The sequence below is a fragment of the Bos mutus genome, chromosome 5 (assembly GCF_027580195.1).
Source record: "Bos mutus isolate GX-2022 chromosome 5, NWIPB_WYAK_1.1, whole genome shotgun sequence".
Lineage (NCBI taxonomy): Eukaryota > Metazoa > Chordata > Mammalia > Artiodactyla > Bovidae > Bos > Bos mutus.
This window is the reverse complement of record NC_091621.1, coordinates 65145871-65161903: the sequence shown is the minus strand read 5'-3', so window position 1 is coordinate 65161903 and position 16033 is coordinate 65145871. Positions and strand designations below refer to the sequence as shown.

Sequence of the window (16033 nt, the reverse complement as noted above, 5' to 3'; positions counted from 1 at the left end):
CATATCCAGGAAGGGAAAAAAAAATTGTAAGAAGGACATAATCCAAAATGACAGAAAGGATGAAATTCATGTGTAAGAATATTAAACAGCTATTATAAATATTCCTCATAAACACAGAAGGTAGAAGAGAACATCAATATGGTGAGAAAAGAAGTGTTAGATGCAAAATATTTAAATATTATAGAAGTAAGGGTTGGTGAACTTGACAATGTAGCAATAGAAGTTTACTGATTGTAAAAAAAAAAAAAAACACACAGTTAAAAGACCTTATGGCAGAAAGTGAAGAGGAGCTAAAGACCATCTTGATTAAGGTAAAACAGGAGAGTGTAAAAGCTGGCTTAAAACTCAACATTCAGAAAACTAAGATCATGGCATACGGTCCCATCACTTCATGGCAAATAGATGGGGAAACAATGAAAATAGTGAGAAACTTTATTTTATTGGGCTCCAAAATCACTGCAGATGGTGACTGTAGCCAAGAAATTAAAAAATATTTGCTCCTTGGAAGAAAAGCTATGGCCAACCTAGACAGCGTATTAAAAAGCAGAAACATTACTTTGCCTAAAAAAGTTCGTCTAGTCAAGTCTATGGTTTTTCCAGTGGTCATGTATGGATGTGAAAGCTGGATATAAAAGGATGAGCACAGAAGCACTAATGCCTTTGAACTATGGTGTTGGAGAAGACGCTTGAGAGTCCCTTGGACTGTAAGGAGATCAAACCAGTCCATCCTAAAGGAAATCAACCCTGAATATTCACTGGAAGAACTGATGCTGAAGCTGAAGCTCCAGTACTTTGGCCACCCAGTGCAGAGATGACTCATTGGATAAGACCCTGATGCTGGGAAGGATCGAAGGCAGGAGAAGGGGGTGACAGAGGATGAGATGGTTGGATGGAATCACCGACTCAATGGACATGAGTGAGCAAGCTCCAGGAGTTGGTGAAGGACAGGGAAGCCTGGTATGCTGCAGTCCATAGAGTTGCAAAGAGTTGGGCATGACTGAGTGACTGAACAACAAAAAGACCTGAAGAATAATGAGAGCATTAGTAATCTGTGGTACAAAAGCCAATGGCCCAACATGTGTGTACCTGGAGCCCCAGCAGGAAAGAGGGAGGCAACAAATATTTTTAGTTAGAAATAACTATTCTAAACTTTCCAGCTTTGAAAGAACTCTAAATACTAAAGAACACAGAAGAAACATAACACAATCACATTGTTAAAAATGAGTAAAATGAGCAAATCATAACAAAAGCTGGATAAGGGAGGAACAAAGATCAGAATTACAACAGACTTCTCCTTAGGAACTATGCAAATGAAGAACTATAGAGTGGCATCTTTAAAGTATCAAAGAAGGAAAATAATTAACTCAGAATTCTGTACTCAGAAAAAAATGTCTTTTAAAAACGGATGTGAAGTAAATCCTTTTACAGACAAACAAGCTGAGACAGTTAATAACCAGCAAACCTGTAGTAAAATCAGTGTTATTGAGGTTGTTCAGGGAGAAGGAAAATGATACCAGATGGAAATTTGCATCTACACAAAGGAATACATACCACAGGAAATAAAATTATGTGGATAAACATAAAATGCATTTTTATTCATTTTTGTTTTTCTTTAAAAGGAATTGACGGCTTAGAATAATGTAATAATGTGCTATTTTAATGTATGCTGCTTTCCCTCAGATTTATAAGAAAAATGACTTAGTTTATCTCATTTTTAAAATTCTCACAAGTAACTTGTAGAAGAACTACAGATTTTTCCCCCATTTTATAGAAGATGAAACTGAGTCATAGCAACTGCCAGATTCGTACAGCTAGTAAGTGAAGAAGCAAAATTTGACTACAGGCAATCAAGCCTTTTAAAACTAATACAATTATGTAAAGTTTAAAAATAGAAGTAAAAAAAAAAGTAAAAAAAATAATAATAAAGTCCATCCCTGAACTGTCAAGCTACAAATCAAATAAAATGGTGGGAATGCAAACTAGTGCAGCCTCTATGGAGAACAGTGTGGAGATTCCTTAAAAAACTGGAAATAGAACTGCCTTATGATCCAGCAATCCCACTGCTGGGCATACACACTGAGGAAACCAGAATTGAAAGAGACACGTGTACCCCAATGTTCATCACAGCACTGTTTATAATAGCCAGGACATGGAAGCAACCTAGATGTCCATCAACAGATGAATGGATAAGAAAGCGGTGGTACATATACACAATGGAGTATTACTCAGCCATTAAAAAGAATACATTTGAACCAGTTCTAATGAGGTGGATGAAATTGGAGGCTATTATACAGAGTGAAGTAAGCCAGAAAGAAAAACACCAATACAGTATACTAACGCATATATATGGAATTTAGAGAGATGGTAACAATAACCCTGTATATGAGACAGCAAAAGAGACACTGATATATAGAACAGTCTTTTGGACTCTGTTGGAGAGGGAGAGGGTGGGATGATTTGGGAGAATGGCATTGAAACATGTAAAATATCATGTAAGAAACGAGTTGCCAGTCCAGGTTTGATGCACGATACTGGATGCTTGGGGCTGGTGCACTGGGACGACTCAGAGGGATGGTATGGGGAGGGAGGAGGGAGGAGGGTTCAGGATGGGGAACACATGTATACCTGTGGCGGATTCATTTTGATATATGGCAAAACCAATACAATATTCTAAAGTTAAATAAGATTTAAAAAAATAAAAAATAAATAAAATGAAAGATAAGAGAATCAATTTATTAAATTCAATTCATGAACTTCTCCCTCATGATTCTTATTTAGTAGATTTGGGACGAATTTGAGAATCTGTATTTTTAGCGAGCACTCCTGGTGGTAGTTTGTCGAATCCAGTTTGAGAAACCCCATTTTCTCTGACTTTAAGTTCATTACTTCTCAGCACCTTTGTCTCCTATTCAAAGGTAATGTTCTTTTTAGGATGAAATGGATGACAGTACCTGGCACACAGTAAATTCTCTATAATAAGTTAGCTTGTTTTTATTGTACTTAGTGGTTGATGTAATTTCCTAGGCTATCAGCAGTGACTATCGTCAATTCTATATTTCTGTCCTAGTGAAATGATACTGTGTAATAAGCAAAAGATACTTCAAAATGAAAGATAACCTTTTGCATGTGAACATTGGTTTTCAATTTGCTTGTATCAGGAAATAGAGTGTGTTCTCCTCCAGCACATTTCTGAAATACCAATTAGCTTACTTACAGTTGGTAAACAGAATTATGTTGATATAATGTAGCTTTATATGTCATACATTCTAGATCGAGGGATAAGACAAGGTAGAATTATAGCCTTGGGTAGGAAAAGATAGCCTCAGCTTTAATACTGTCCACTCAACAGGTGCCCTTTTGGCTCAATTTTAAGACAGTTTAAAGAGTAAGTCCCTTATTCAGGGCCTCCTGTCTTGTGTGACTTTTAAATATTTGCCAATTGTACTGCCCCATATGCCCATTTCAGTGGCAAACCTTTGACTCAAAAGTTTGCCTTTCAACTAGATTTTTTTCCTACCAATTCTAATTAAAATGTCTCCAGTGCTTCTGTTCAATATGTTATTTGTTTGTTTTTTTTAACTCTGAGCTTGACTGCTTGCCTGGGTGGTCCTAATTATCTTCCGGAGGAGTACTGGTATTATTTTTTATTAGTGATCTGCTCCCAAAGTCGCTGATGTTTTGAATGGCCTTCCCAGAACCTGATTCCCCCTCCCAGTACTATTATTTTAGGTATGCCATTTTGTCTGCAATGCGAGGATTGCAGGGTGCATGTATCTTCTCACAGAATTTAAAACCTGATTTAGGAACTTGAACATCTCCTGGTTTGCAGTATCTTCTCATAGTCTCTGGAAGAGACAGTGTGTTCAATGGTCTATAAATGTACAGTAATGGACTTGCACTAGAAATGTAGAGTAAAGTAACTATTTCTTTATGACTACTAGTGTTATCTTTGTTTCTTATTATCCCATTGTGTAAAGCCCACTTGGGATGCTTTTTAAGTTTGCAAGGTTTCTAACTTGTATGTGAATTTCTTCTATACTTATATCAAAAGAACAACAAAAAAAAGTACTTTAGTTCTTGGATTAAATTCAAGTTTAAATTGGATTAAAAGTACATAATAATTTTAGACTTGGAAACAGGAGACAAATAAAATCATTCCTTCACTATAGAGAGATATTTTCTACAATACTGATTATGATTCTCATATTTGCCACCAGTTCTTGAAAGAATACTAAATGTTCATTCATTTTTCTATGGACCTTTACTTAGAATATTACTAAATCTTAATATAGTTGATAATTATAACATAAATAAATTTTTAAAACAAAATCTGTGAATGTCTTACAGAATTCTTCAACATAAGGGATATACAATCAAATAAATTCCTGTTATTAGGTATACATTTTCTATTGAAATCTCAAGACCATCATATAAGTATGGATTTGCTAAATAGTGGGGGAATTTCTCTGGGGACCCATTATCTAAATCTTGAAAATGTTCTAAAATCGATTGTGGTAATAGTTTCATACCTCTATGAACAGACTAAAGTTACTGAATTTACATTTTAAATGAATGAATTGTATAACATGTGAATTATATATCAATAAAGGTATTATACAAATAAAAAAAAATAAATCCAACTACTTTAAAGACAGTATGCTACATCAGATGCTTTCTTAAAAACATACCCCTTGCTTTTATTACAGATCCTGGTCTGCTTTTACCAGAAATGAAACTTGATCTGATAATTAAAATCATTTTATGGATAGAAGCATTATTTTTCATAGCCGTTTAAAACATCAGTGGACACTTTTTAGAAGTTTAGAATTTTAAGTTAGATTTAATGAGCTTGAATAATAGTTTTATTTTAAATTGTTTCTCAGTTTTTAAAGTTACTCTTTAAATAGTATAGGCTCTTTCACTTTTTAACTGCATGGTTTTCATCAAATTACTTAAATGAATCTGAGTTAGCCTTTCTCAGAAGTGGAGAAAATACACGCGCCTATTCTTGAGTTATCCCATTGGTTAAGTGTGATAATGTGTGAAGTGCTTGCCTAGTAAGCACTATGTAGTATATTTCCCATATGTATTAGCTCTAAATATTATTAGTATCACCATTATTAAATTTTAAAATGATTACTGTATATCTGGTGTCTTGCTCTTTGTATTTACTATGTTTTCATAACCTAGGCAGTCATGATCTGCTGAGTGATTTAGCAGTTTTTGCTGCAATTGCATGAATTTAACCTGATTTCATGGGATGAAACAGAATGAACACCATGGTTCATGGCTGTCAGTAGTGAAAAATAGCTGGAAATCAGACAAACAGCTTCATTGCTGAGATTGTTTCCGGGCTAAAAGTTCTTCCAACAGCTGTTTGTTTTGGCCATTAATCGGGTCCATTCTTTTTTTTTCTTTTTTTTTTTTTTAAAGCTGGGGGAAATACAATTTTCTTTAAAAAGAGAATATAGGCTGATTATTTCTGAAGTCAGGAAGAATGCCTGTCCTTCTACTATTGTGATCTCTTGGCTGCTTTGACAGTTGGACTGAAGGGTTTTGCTTTTGTTCTTTTTCACTCGCAATGCTCAGACTCAGACTGCTCTAGTGAGAAGAAAGAGAAAATCTAGGAGCTCTTTAATCCTAGAGAAAGAGCTCTCTAGCAGTTACCTTCAAGAAAAGTTTCCTCCCCAAAGGAGTATTTAATATTACATGGGCAGTGACGCACTGAACAGAGGAGAGAGAATGAATATATGAGAGAATGAAAACATGAGAATTCAAGCCAGCAAGAAAGAAACTTAACTGAAGATGAAGGGGAGTTTTGCCTCTTCCTGCAAGTTATATTATTAGTTTTTGTTTTGTTTTGTTTTGTTTTAAATCACGATGACTGCTAGTTTTGTTTAAAGTATTTGTTCTGGAAATACTAAAGTTGGAGTCTACCAGACTGAGGTTAGAAGCATTTTCTTTGGCAGCAAGAAGATACTTTTATAGAAGCCATGCCTGTACTTGGGGTTGCCTCAAAACTAAGGCAGCCAGCTGTTGGGTCAAAGCCTGTTCACACTGCTCTTCTGATACCAAGTCTTGGCACCACGGGGCCACAGCGCTCTTCTTCGAGACCTCTGGAACTAACTGAATTAGAGAGCTCAATGCTTTCTTGTCAGCTCACCTTCAAATCAAACTGTGAATCTGAAGAGAAGAAACCCCTCCAAGGAAAAGCTAAGGAGACAGAAGACAGCAAGGTTAGTGACTAAAGGTTACCTGCAGACTTTAAAGCTGAAATGCAAATTTCCTGTTAGGTAGAATATAAAGCATGTTGTGAATTGGGGAGCAGCAGAGGAATATGGGTGTAAAAGAGTTAAACAGTTTGTATAGTCAAAAGGCCTATGTACAGTTGTTGTAAAAGTGATGAACAGACTTCTCTGAATATGCCTGTGTTATCAGAACTACTTATTGATGAAGTGCCTTGTGAAATCCTAGATATCTCTCTTACTGAAAATCATAATTGATCACAAGTATGAGGTAAAGGGAAGCTATTTTTCATATACATTATGAAGTAAAAATAAGATTTATTTGTGAAAAGTCATACAGACACCATCACTTTTCTCTAAATCATTTGCATTTTATACACTTTCTGACTGGATATGTGAATCCTAGCCTGCTTAATTCATTACAATATAGAAGAAAAGGAAATATGATTTTCCTTGATACTGCACATTTGTCTGGGTTTTCACTTGTAAATTGAAACCCTGGTTTTACTCATTACTGACATCTTTTTCAGTCATTTAATTTATGACATTTGTGAACAGTAGCTCTTGGGTTTTAAACCATACTACACTCGTTTTCTCCAGATGCTGAAGGGTAACAGGACCCTTTAGTTGGTGAACTTCGCAGGAATTCCTTTATACCTTGCATCACTTTTTAATGCAGCATTAACTTAGGATGTCCAGCTTTACAAAGTTACCTCTCTCATCTCTGACTCCTTTGGGATGAGTTGATTTTACTCTCCCACCCAAATGTATGTTAAAAATAATTTAAGAAAAAGTCTTTGTACAGAAATCAGCTGTACAAGTTAAAAAGAAAGTCACCCTTTTGTCTGAAATGTCCATTCTATCCTCACTTGTTCATATCTTCTCAGGAACAGCAAAGTGCGACTTTCCTCATAAAGTCTCTGCTAATTACCTTTCCTGTCCCTCCGTCTCCTATTGTTCTTTATCTGTAGCAATGATTGCAACATCTTGATTTATATTGAGTTTTAATTATCTGGATAATTTATTTCTATCCCCACTAAACTGAAAATATATACAGCCCAGGACCGTATTCTCTGTTACAGTTTCCTCTCCTCAATCCCTTTATGCCTAACAATTAAATAGTCATTGAATGGATTAACACATGAATGAATGAATCACTGAATGAAAAGACAGTTACGCTGAGAAAGATTTAGTTATGTTCATGAGTCTCTTTGGATCATCCGCCTGTAAAACATATGGCTTAGAATGAATGATTTTTAAAGTACTTCTAGTTCTACAATTATTCCTTTTATGTTTTAGGACAACATCTTCTACCCAACAAAAATCAGTTAAAAGAAAGTAATTAATTTCAGGCTTAGTGTTCTCAGCCCAAAATAAGCATTTCAAGGTGAAAGTAGGGAAGTGTAAACTACCAAAAAAGACTAAAAAAATATTTAACTTTATGAAAATAATTAAAAGCAAATGGATGTCATTCTCTTCTAAAATTCCTTGTGCCCACAATGGCTTGTCTGATCTAGATGGAAGAGAAACCACTTTTCTCCCCTGACCGTGGCTATAATCTCTGCAGGTTTAGTCCAACTTGTACTTTGATAAATGGTCTTGGCCTAAGACTCGACCACTGTAAGTACTGTTCACAAGAGAATTTTGGTTGGTCTCTTTGGTTAGTGAACATATCAGTCATACATCTGATATTCCAATAAGACTCTGTGGTAAGTAATGTTGTATTTATAAGGATGTTTTTACCATGTCACTTATCAGATTAAAAAATTTTCAGTCAAATGTAAAGAATGCCTGGTCAGCATTCCAGAATATTTCTAAATGTTAGGAAAGAATAAAGACTTACATAAACCTTTGAAAAAATTGAACTGAAGAAAACAGCAAACATGATCAAGGTAGCTGTATTAGAGAAAATTAGATGTGGCTACAAATTGTTTTAAAAAAAACTCAACAATAGCAGAATTCAAATAGGGGTTTCTTTCTCTTTCATTTAAAGGCTATCTGGAAGTAAGTACTCCATGACTGGCAGGGGGACTTCACCAAATTGTCAGGGATCCAAGCTGTCTCTTTTTTGTTCATCACCATTTTGGTATCCATGTCTCAGTCTTGAGTGGATAACTGACTTTCACTCAATTAAAAATACATGTCCTATTTCATTAAGGATTCTTCCACATCCATTTGGCCTATTTTGTAGTTCCAAGGCCTTATCTAGTTGTAGTAGAGACTGGAAAATGTAAAGTTTATTCTAAGCAACCGTGTGCCCAACTAAAAATTATGGGTTCTATTTCTAAGGAAAAGAGACCATGGATAGTACCCACGATAGATGACTATCATTAAGAAACATTTATGTGGAGTATTTGGCCAGTCCTTGTACTGAACAGCCTCACAGTTTGGTGAGAGAAAACAAATCTGGATATGACAGTGTCAGAAACGGATCTTCAATCCAGTACTCCCTTCTCCTATTCTTGTTTTTTATTAGTGTACATGCCAACATTCCAGGCATCTAATCTTGATTTCCTAGTCTAACTTCTGATAATAAACATTGCTATTCCATGTTCCATAATTTGCTAGAAATTGGAAATTTTGCTTCTGTACTGCAGCTTGTATTTATCCCCTTACACACATCTTCATTGATCCCTTTATGCACAAGCTTGACCTTTGTTAAGTTTTCTGTCAGTTATTGTAATAATTCCAAATTGGTCCCTTCCCCAGGGATTCTCTATCACATCTATTCAAAACATTTACCATTCTGATTAAAAAAAAAAAAAACTTTAGTTACTTCTCCTGTCTTATATTTCAGTCCTCCGATTGGTGTCACTTCTATCTTAGCTCCATCTGGCTACTCTTTTTCTCATGCTTGCTTGTCCCAACCTTTTTCAGTCAAATTAGACTCCCTGTCCTTTTTTTTTTCTTTTTTTAAATTGAAGTATAGTTTCTATACAATACTGTATGTTACAGGTGTACAATATAGTGATTTACAACTTTTAAAGATTATACTCCATTTACAATTATTATAAAATATTGACTATTTTTCTCATGTTGTGCAATATATCCTTATAGCTTATCTTATACCTAATAGTTTGTATTTCTTACTGTATTATACCTGTGCTAAGTGTACTAAAGTACCAAGTCACTTTCAGTCATGTCCAACTCTTTGCAACCCCATGGACTGTAGCCCACTGGGCTCCTAGGTCCATGGGATTCTCCAGGCAAGAATACTGGAGTGGGTTGCCATTTCCTTCTCCAGGGGATCTTCCCCACCCAGGGATGCAACCTGCATCTCTTATGTCTCCTGCGTTGACAGGTGGGTTCTTCCTAGCAACACTGGGAAGCCCATACCTATACTACACCTACTGATACTCTCTACCTTCCTGGGCCCACTGGTAATCGCGAGTTTATTCTCTATGTCTGTGTCTGCTTCTTTTTTGTTTTATTCACTGGCTCAGTGTGCTTTTTAGATTCTACATACAAGTCATACCATAGGATATTTGTCTTTGTCTGACTTATTTCCTTAGCATAATGACCTCCAAGTACATCCATGTTGCTGCAGATGGCAAAATTCTACTCTTTTTATGGCAGAGTAGTGTGTGTGTGTGTGTGTGTGTGTACACTGCATTTTCATTGTCCACTCATCTATTGATGGACACTCAGGTTGCTTCCATATCTTGCTATTGTAAACAATGCTCTATGAACATCGGTGTGCATGTGTCTTTATAAATGTGGGCTTGGGAGATTTTCCAAGAGTGGAATTGCTGGAACATACGGTAATTTTGTTTTTAGTTTTTTGAGAAACCTCAATACAGATTTCCACAATTTACATTCCTACCAACAGAGTAAAAGGGTTCCCTTTTCTTCATATCCTTGCCAGCATTTGTTATTTGTGTTCATTTTGATGATTGTCATTCTGACAGGTGTGAGGTGATAGCTCATTGTGGTCTTACAAAATAAATAGCTTTAATTACAGATTTCATGTCCCAATTTCATATTCCACCATGATATTTCAAGGATTTATACTTTTTTTCTGTCTACCTTTTGTTCTGATTTTCAACTTTTCTTGAACTTTCTAGTGTCTTTCCTCATATGGATTTTGCTTTTCTTTTCTTCCTAGGTGTTCACCCAAATGAGAAAGAGAGTCACTTTGGTTAGGAGATCATACTTAAGAATCTGGAGATTAAGGTTAAGGAAGAGTATTATACATTGTCATGCTTCAGCAAATAGCGTGTAATTAAGTATTAGACGTCCCTATTCGTGAAAGTTCCTTAGACAATCTACCACTGTAAACTGGCCTTCACTTTTAAATGCCCAGCCTCCTTTCCACTTGATCTGTCACCTACATATTACTTCTATTCTCATTTTTAATTTCTTTCACACATGGCTTGTTGACCCCTTCTTTCTTAGATTACATATGCAAACTAAAGTTTTTTTTAAATATTATTATAGAAAATAATTTTTTGAGCATCTACCTTGTACTTTGTAATCACAATGGTGTGATCACTCAGCTAGAGCCACACATCCCGGAATGAGAAGTCAGTGGGCCTTTGGAAGTATCACTGAATAAAGCTAGTGGAGGTGATGGAATTCCAGTTGAGCTATTTCAAATCCTAAAACATGATGCTGTGAAAGTGCTGCACTCAATATGCCAGCAAATTTGGAAAACTCAGCAGTGGCCACAAGACTGGAAAAGGCCAGTTTTTCATTCCAATTCCAAAGAAAGGCGATGCCAAAGAATGCTCAAACTACCGCACAACTGCACTCATCTCACATGCTAGTAAAGTAATGCTCAAAATTCTCCAAGCCAGGCTTCAACAGTATGTGAACTGTGAACTTCCTGATGTTCAAGGTGGATTTCAAAAAGGCAGAGGAACCAGAGATCAAATTGCCAACATTCACTGGATCATCAAAAAAGCAAGAGAGTTCCAGAAAAACATCTATTTCTGCTTTATTGACTATGCCAAAGCCTTTGACTGTGTGGATCACAACAAACTGTGGAAAATTCTGAAAGAGATGGAAATACCCGACCATCTGACCTGCCTCTTGAGAAATCTGTATGCAGGTCAGGAAGCAACGGTTGGAAATGGACATGGAACAACAGACTGGTTCCAATTAGGAAAAGGAGTACATCAAGGCTGTATATTGTCACCCTGCTTTTTTAGCTTATATGCAGAGTACATCATGAGAAACGCTGGGCTGGAAGAAGCACAAACTGGAATCAAGATTGCTGGGAGAAATATCAATAACCTCAGATATGCAGATGACACCACCCTTATGGCAGAAAGTGAAGAAGAACTAAAAGCCTCTTGATGAACGTGAAAGAGGAGAGGGAAAAAATTGGCTTAAAACTCAACATTCAGAAAAATAAGATCATGGCATCTGGTCCCCTCACTTCATGGGAAATAGATGGGGAAACAGTGGAAACACTGACAGACTTTATTTTGTGGGGCTCCAAAAACACTGCATATGTGACTGTAGCCATGAAATTAAAAGACAGTTGCTCCTTGGAAGAAAAGTTATGACCAACCTAGACAGCATATTAAAACGCAGAGTCATTGCTTTCCCAACAAAGGTCCATATATTCAAAGCTATCGTTTTTCCAGTAGTCATACATGGATTTGAGAGTTGGACTATAAAGAAAGCTGAGTGCCAAAGAATTGATGCTTTTGAACTGTGGTGTTGGAAAAGACTCTTGAGAGTCCCCTGGACAGCAAGGAGATCCAACCAGTCCATACTAGAGGAAATCAGTCCTGAATATTCATTGGAAGGACTGATGCTAAAGCTGAAACTCCAATACTTTGACCACCTGATGCAAAGAACTGACTCATTTGAAAAGACCCTGATGTTGGGGAAGATTGAAGGAGGGAGGAGAAGGGCAAGATGAGATGTTGGATGGCATCACCAACTCAATGGACATGAGTTTGAGTAAACTCCGAGAGTTGATGATGGACAGGGAGGCCTGGTGTGCTGCAGTCCATGGGATCACAAAGAGTCAGACACAACTGCGTGACTGAACAGAACTTAACTGATCTTGTACTTTATAGGAAATTTCTCATTTTAGTCTCCCAGTGTTTCAAAGATGGCATTGTATCCACATTTACAGAGGATTAAACTGAGGCCTAGATAAGAGTGGGAAACCAGCATGGGATCAAACAGTTAAGTACCAGTGTCAAAATCCAGAATTTGAATCTAGATTTGTCTCTGCAGTGACTTTTTTTTTTGCCTTTACATTTTATTCTCTCTTCATGATATACTTGCAATATTCTATTTATACTTTTTTCTCCAAATTTTACCTTTTTTTTAAAGACTTACTTCCAAAGTCAAAGAAAAGAATAAATAAATTGTTGTGCAGGTTAAAAGGAAGGAAAGTTTACATTCAGTTGTGGAGATATAAAGAAAGTACTTGTACATGATAGAGTAGAGGTTTGATTAATATTCTTACCCTGTTAGTTGCAAGAACAGTCAAAGCAGAGATCACTTCTTACTATTTTGTTCCTATAGTCCCAAAGCTAATGCTTTGAAAACAGAAGACGCTCAGAAGCATTAAATTGTATATTAAAAAAAAAAAAGAAATTGTGACATAGACAAGAAAATATATGGATAATGTTGATAAAGAGGGCAGTTATTTTGTCAGATTTTACATTTGATAGAAATCCTATTTGGCTGGAACATTCAAAAAATACTTCATCATCAAGTAGTTGGAATTTAATGGGCAGATAAGATGACCATGTAGAGGAGAAAAAAGCATTCTTTTGAGGAGAGGATTTCACAGAGGAATACCAAGTTGGAAAGCCATTATAATTTGAGCAGACTATTAATGAAAAGAAAGTTTAGGGGATCCGATTATAGATGTAGGCAGATAGAGGCATTTGGTAGACAATGAAGGAGTCTCTTCTTATGTAAAAATGAGACAAAATTACACCGTCAATGAGATTTCAGAGAAATCAGAGTGGAAAGGGACTAATATTAACTAATGCTTACAGAGACTTGCTAGATGCCATTTATTGGACTGAGCACTTCATGGAGTATTCCATTCGGTCCTTGCAATAGCTTTATGATATAAGTTCTGTTATTATCCCCATTGTACAGATGAATAAACTGAAACTGAGATTAAATTGCTTACCAGTATCTCAATGTGGCAGAATATGGATTCAGACTAAGACTGTGTGGTTTCAGAAGATGCTGTTCTTACCAGTAAACAACATTTCAACAAGGAGGACTCCTTGTGGTGCCAGGGGAAGAGAAGAAAGGCTATTGGCTGTATTAATTTCTATATGTATTGGTACGGTTTAAGTATTTAATTAGCATTGCTGCTGCTGCTGCTGCTGCTGCTGCTAAGTCACTTCAGTTGTGTCCGACTCTATGTGACCCCATAGATGGCAGCCCACCAGGCTCCCCCATCCCTGGGATTCTCCAGGCAAGAACACTGGAGTGGGTTGCCATTTCCTTCTCCAATGCATAAAAGTGAAAAATGAAAGTGAAGTCGCCCAGTCGTCTCCAACGCTCAGCGACCCCATGGACTGCAGCCCACCAGCATTGCTAGTGAGTTGCACTGGTATGACCAAGTGCCTGGAATGATCAGAAGACAATTAAGTTGACACATGGTCTCCATCAAATTGTTTGAAACAAAAATATTGGTAAATAAAAGAAACCCCATGATAGAAATACATAGCAGCAGATGTCAGTAGAGTAGAGGGCGGTCCCTGGTCTCCAGCTGTTTCCTTCATGGCAAGGATGCCTGGTTGCTGAGGACTGTGGACACTCCTGTTGGCTCGCTCACTCGGCACCACTTGCAGGGCTGGCCAGGCCCACGGCTGCATAGGTCAGCCCTCTGTTCTCTAGATGGTTACTCCTGCTTTGCCTAGTTCTGCTGTGCTTGCACATTTAATTATTTGTATTTAAAGAAACAAGATCATTTATTTTTCTTGTTATAGCTCATGCTCCAAGTTTTATAGTGAAGCCATTAATAGTTGCTTTAATTGTTTTTGTCTTTGTGACAGCAATAGTATAAGGAATATTGTAATGATCTCTGAAGTTTAACTTTTTCTCTACTGGCTGAAGACTCAGATTTTCAGTAGCATGCATTTCTTTCCCTTGAGTAACAATTTATGGAAATGTGACAGTGTAATACCATAATTCATTATTTTAGTTTGTACTTTACAAAGTCTTTAAAGAATTATATGTAATGTTTTAAACATATGTGATTAAATGTAATTCAAAATCTCATACAACTTTTAAATTGTTCTGCAGTTGTCACTATTGAGTGAATACTTGATGCCAGTTAGCTAAATGCATTCTTCTTAAAGCTTCTTCCTTTCCAGTGCTATAGACGTTTTTCCTTTCCTGTAATAAAAATGAAGGTGCTTAATATATTGTTTATGGAAACATACAATCAATAGGTATGTCATTAATTTGTAAATAAAATAATTGCTCTATAGTTGATATTTATGCTATCATGTCTCCTGGAATTACCCTCAATCTTGAACTTAAAATACTAGCTGGCATAGTTAAAAGAACATCAAATTAGGAGCTCAAATATTTAAATTAAACTTCTGATAGATTTTGAAAGGATAAGTTATTTAAACTCTCTCGACTTCAATCTCTGTATCTGTAAAAAATAAAAGAGAACCGAGGACAGCAGTTCTTGATAAAGTTTTTCTAAGGGTAATAGTTTTATTATGTACTCCTTTTCTTCTTCTTCGTGATTTTTGTCCTATCCGTTATCACATTTCTCTTTTTATTCAATCTTTCTCTTCAATGGATTTTTTTGGACCAGTATTTTTCAAACTCATCACATTTTGGACCTGATGATTCTGTGATGCAGGGGAGCAGTCTTACTATCATGGGACATTTAGCATAATTTAGGCCTTTATCTACTGCATGCTAGTACGATCCTCCAGTTATGACAACCAGAAATGTCTCCAGATGTTGTGAAATGTGCCTGTGGGGAAGGTGAAGTCAAAATCAGTTAAGAAGCACTGCTTTAGAATCAGCTTCTGAAAATGCTCAGGTCTTTACGATATAATAATAATAACCACTATTATTATTAATCTTGTAAATGTTAAGTATATTCATTAATTTTAACATTTAATATTTAATGATTATTATTTGCAGATACATTTCTCTAAAGAGTAGTTTGTGTTTATTGCCACTATTCCAAGCTTTACATTTGCTTTACTTTTCTTGATTTCTGACTTTTGTTTTCTGAGAAGTTACTAATGGCTTTTAAAAAGACATCTTTTCTTGGCTCACATTTACTTCTTATTTTCATCCTGTTTGTACCATTTAACATCTGCTGACCACCATTGTCAATTTAGAATACTCTAATATTCACTAATGAAGTGACCCTGGCAAGTCAATTAATACTTAAGCCTCAGCTTCTTCATCTGTAAAATGGAGACAATAATATAAACTAACCACATAAAATTGCTCTGAAGAATAAATGAGATATTTATTGCCTATAAACTGTGTGTCACCATACATAGTTGGTGGTCAACTTATTACCTATTATAATACTCTAAAATACGTAATACTTTAGTATAAAGATTAGCAATATTAAGTATTATTAGCAGAACAAAGGAAATGGTGATTAATTTCCGTGTATGAGTAAAGTAACATTTCAACCATGTTTTGAAGACTGAATTTGTTTAGCCAAATAAATACAGAATAAGGAACATTTTAGGTAGAATAGCATCTACCAAGGTATGAAATACTGTGCTGTGGTTAGAAAACTATAGACTATTCAGCAATCCTAAAACATGGATAAGAGAGATGTAGTTGAGATGAGGCAATGGGAAGGT

General features: G+C 35.9%; 1 protein-coding gene across 2 annotated transcripts in view; it reads left to right on the top strand.

Moving 5' to 3' along the window:
* NAV3 (neuron navigator 3) overlaps positions 1 to 16033 on the top strand; it is an 893105-nt gene that overhangs the window by 507927 nt on the left and 369145 nt on the right. Inside the window, exon 1 of one of the 2 annotated variants that reach the window (XM_005889180.3) lies at positions 5519 to 6236. The exons of the other annotated variant lie outside the window; for it this stretch is intronic. Within the exon in view, the coding sequence (XP_005889242.2) occupies positions 5994 to 6236 (243 nt within the window). The 5' untranslated portion in view covers positions 5519 to 5993. Of the gene's footprint in view, positions 1 to 5518; positions 6237 to 16033 lie in introns of those variants that run through there. 2 annotated transcript variants of the gene reach the window in all.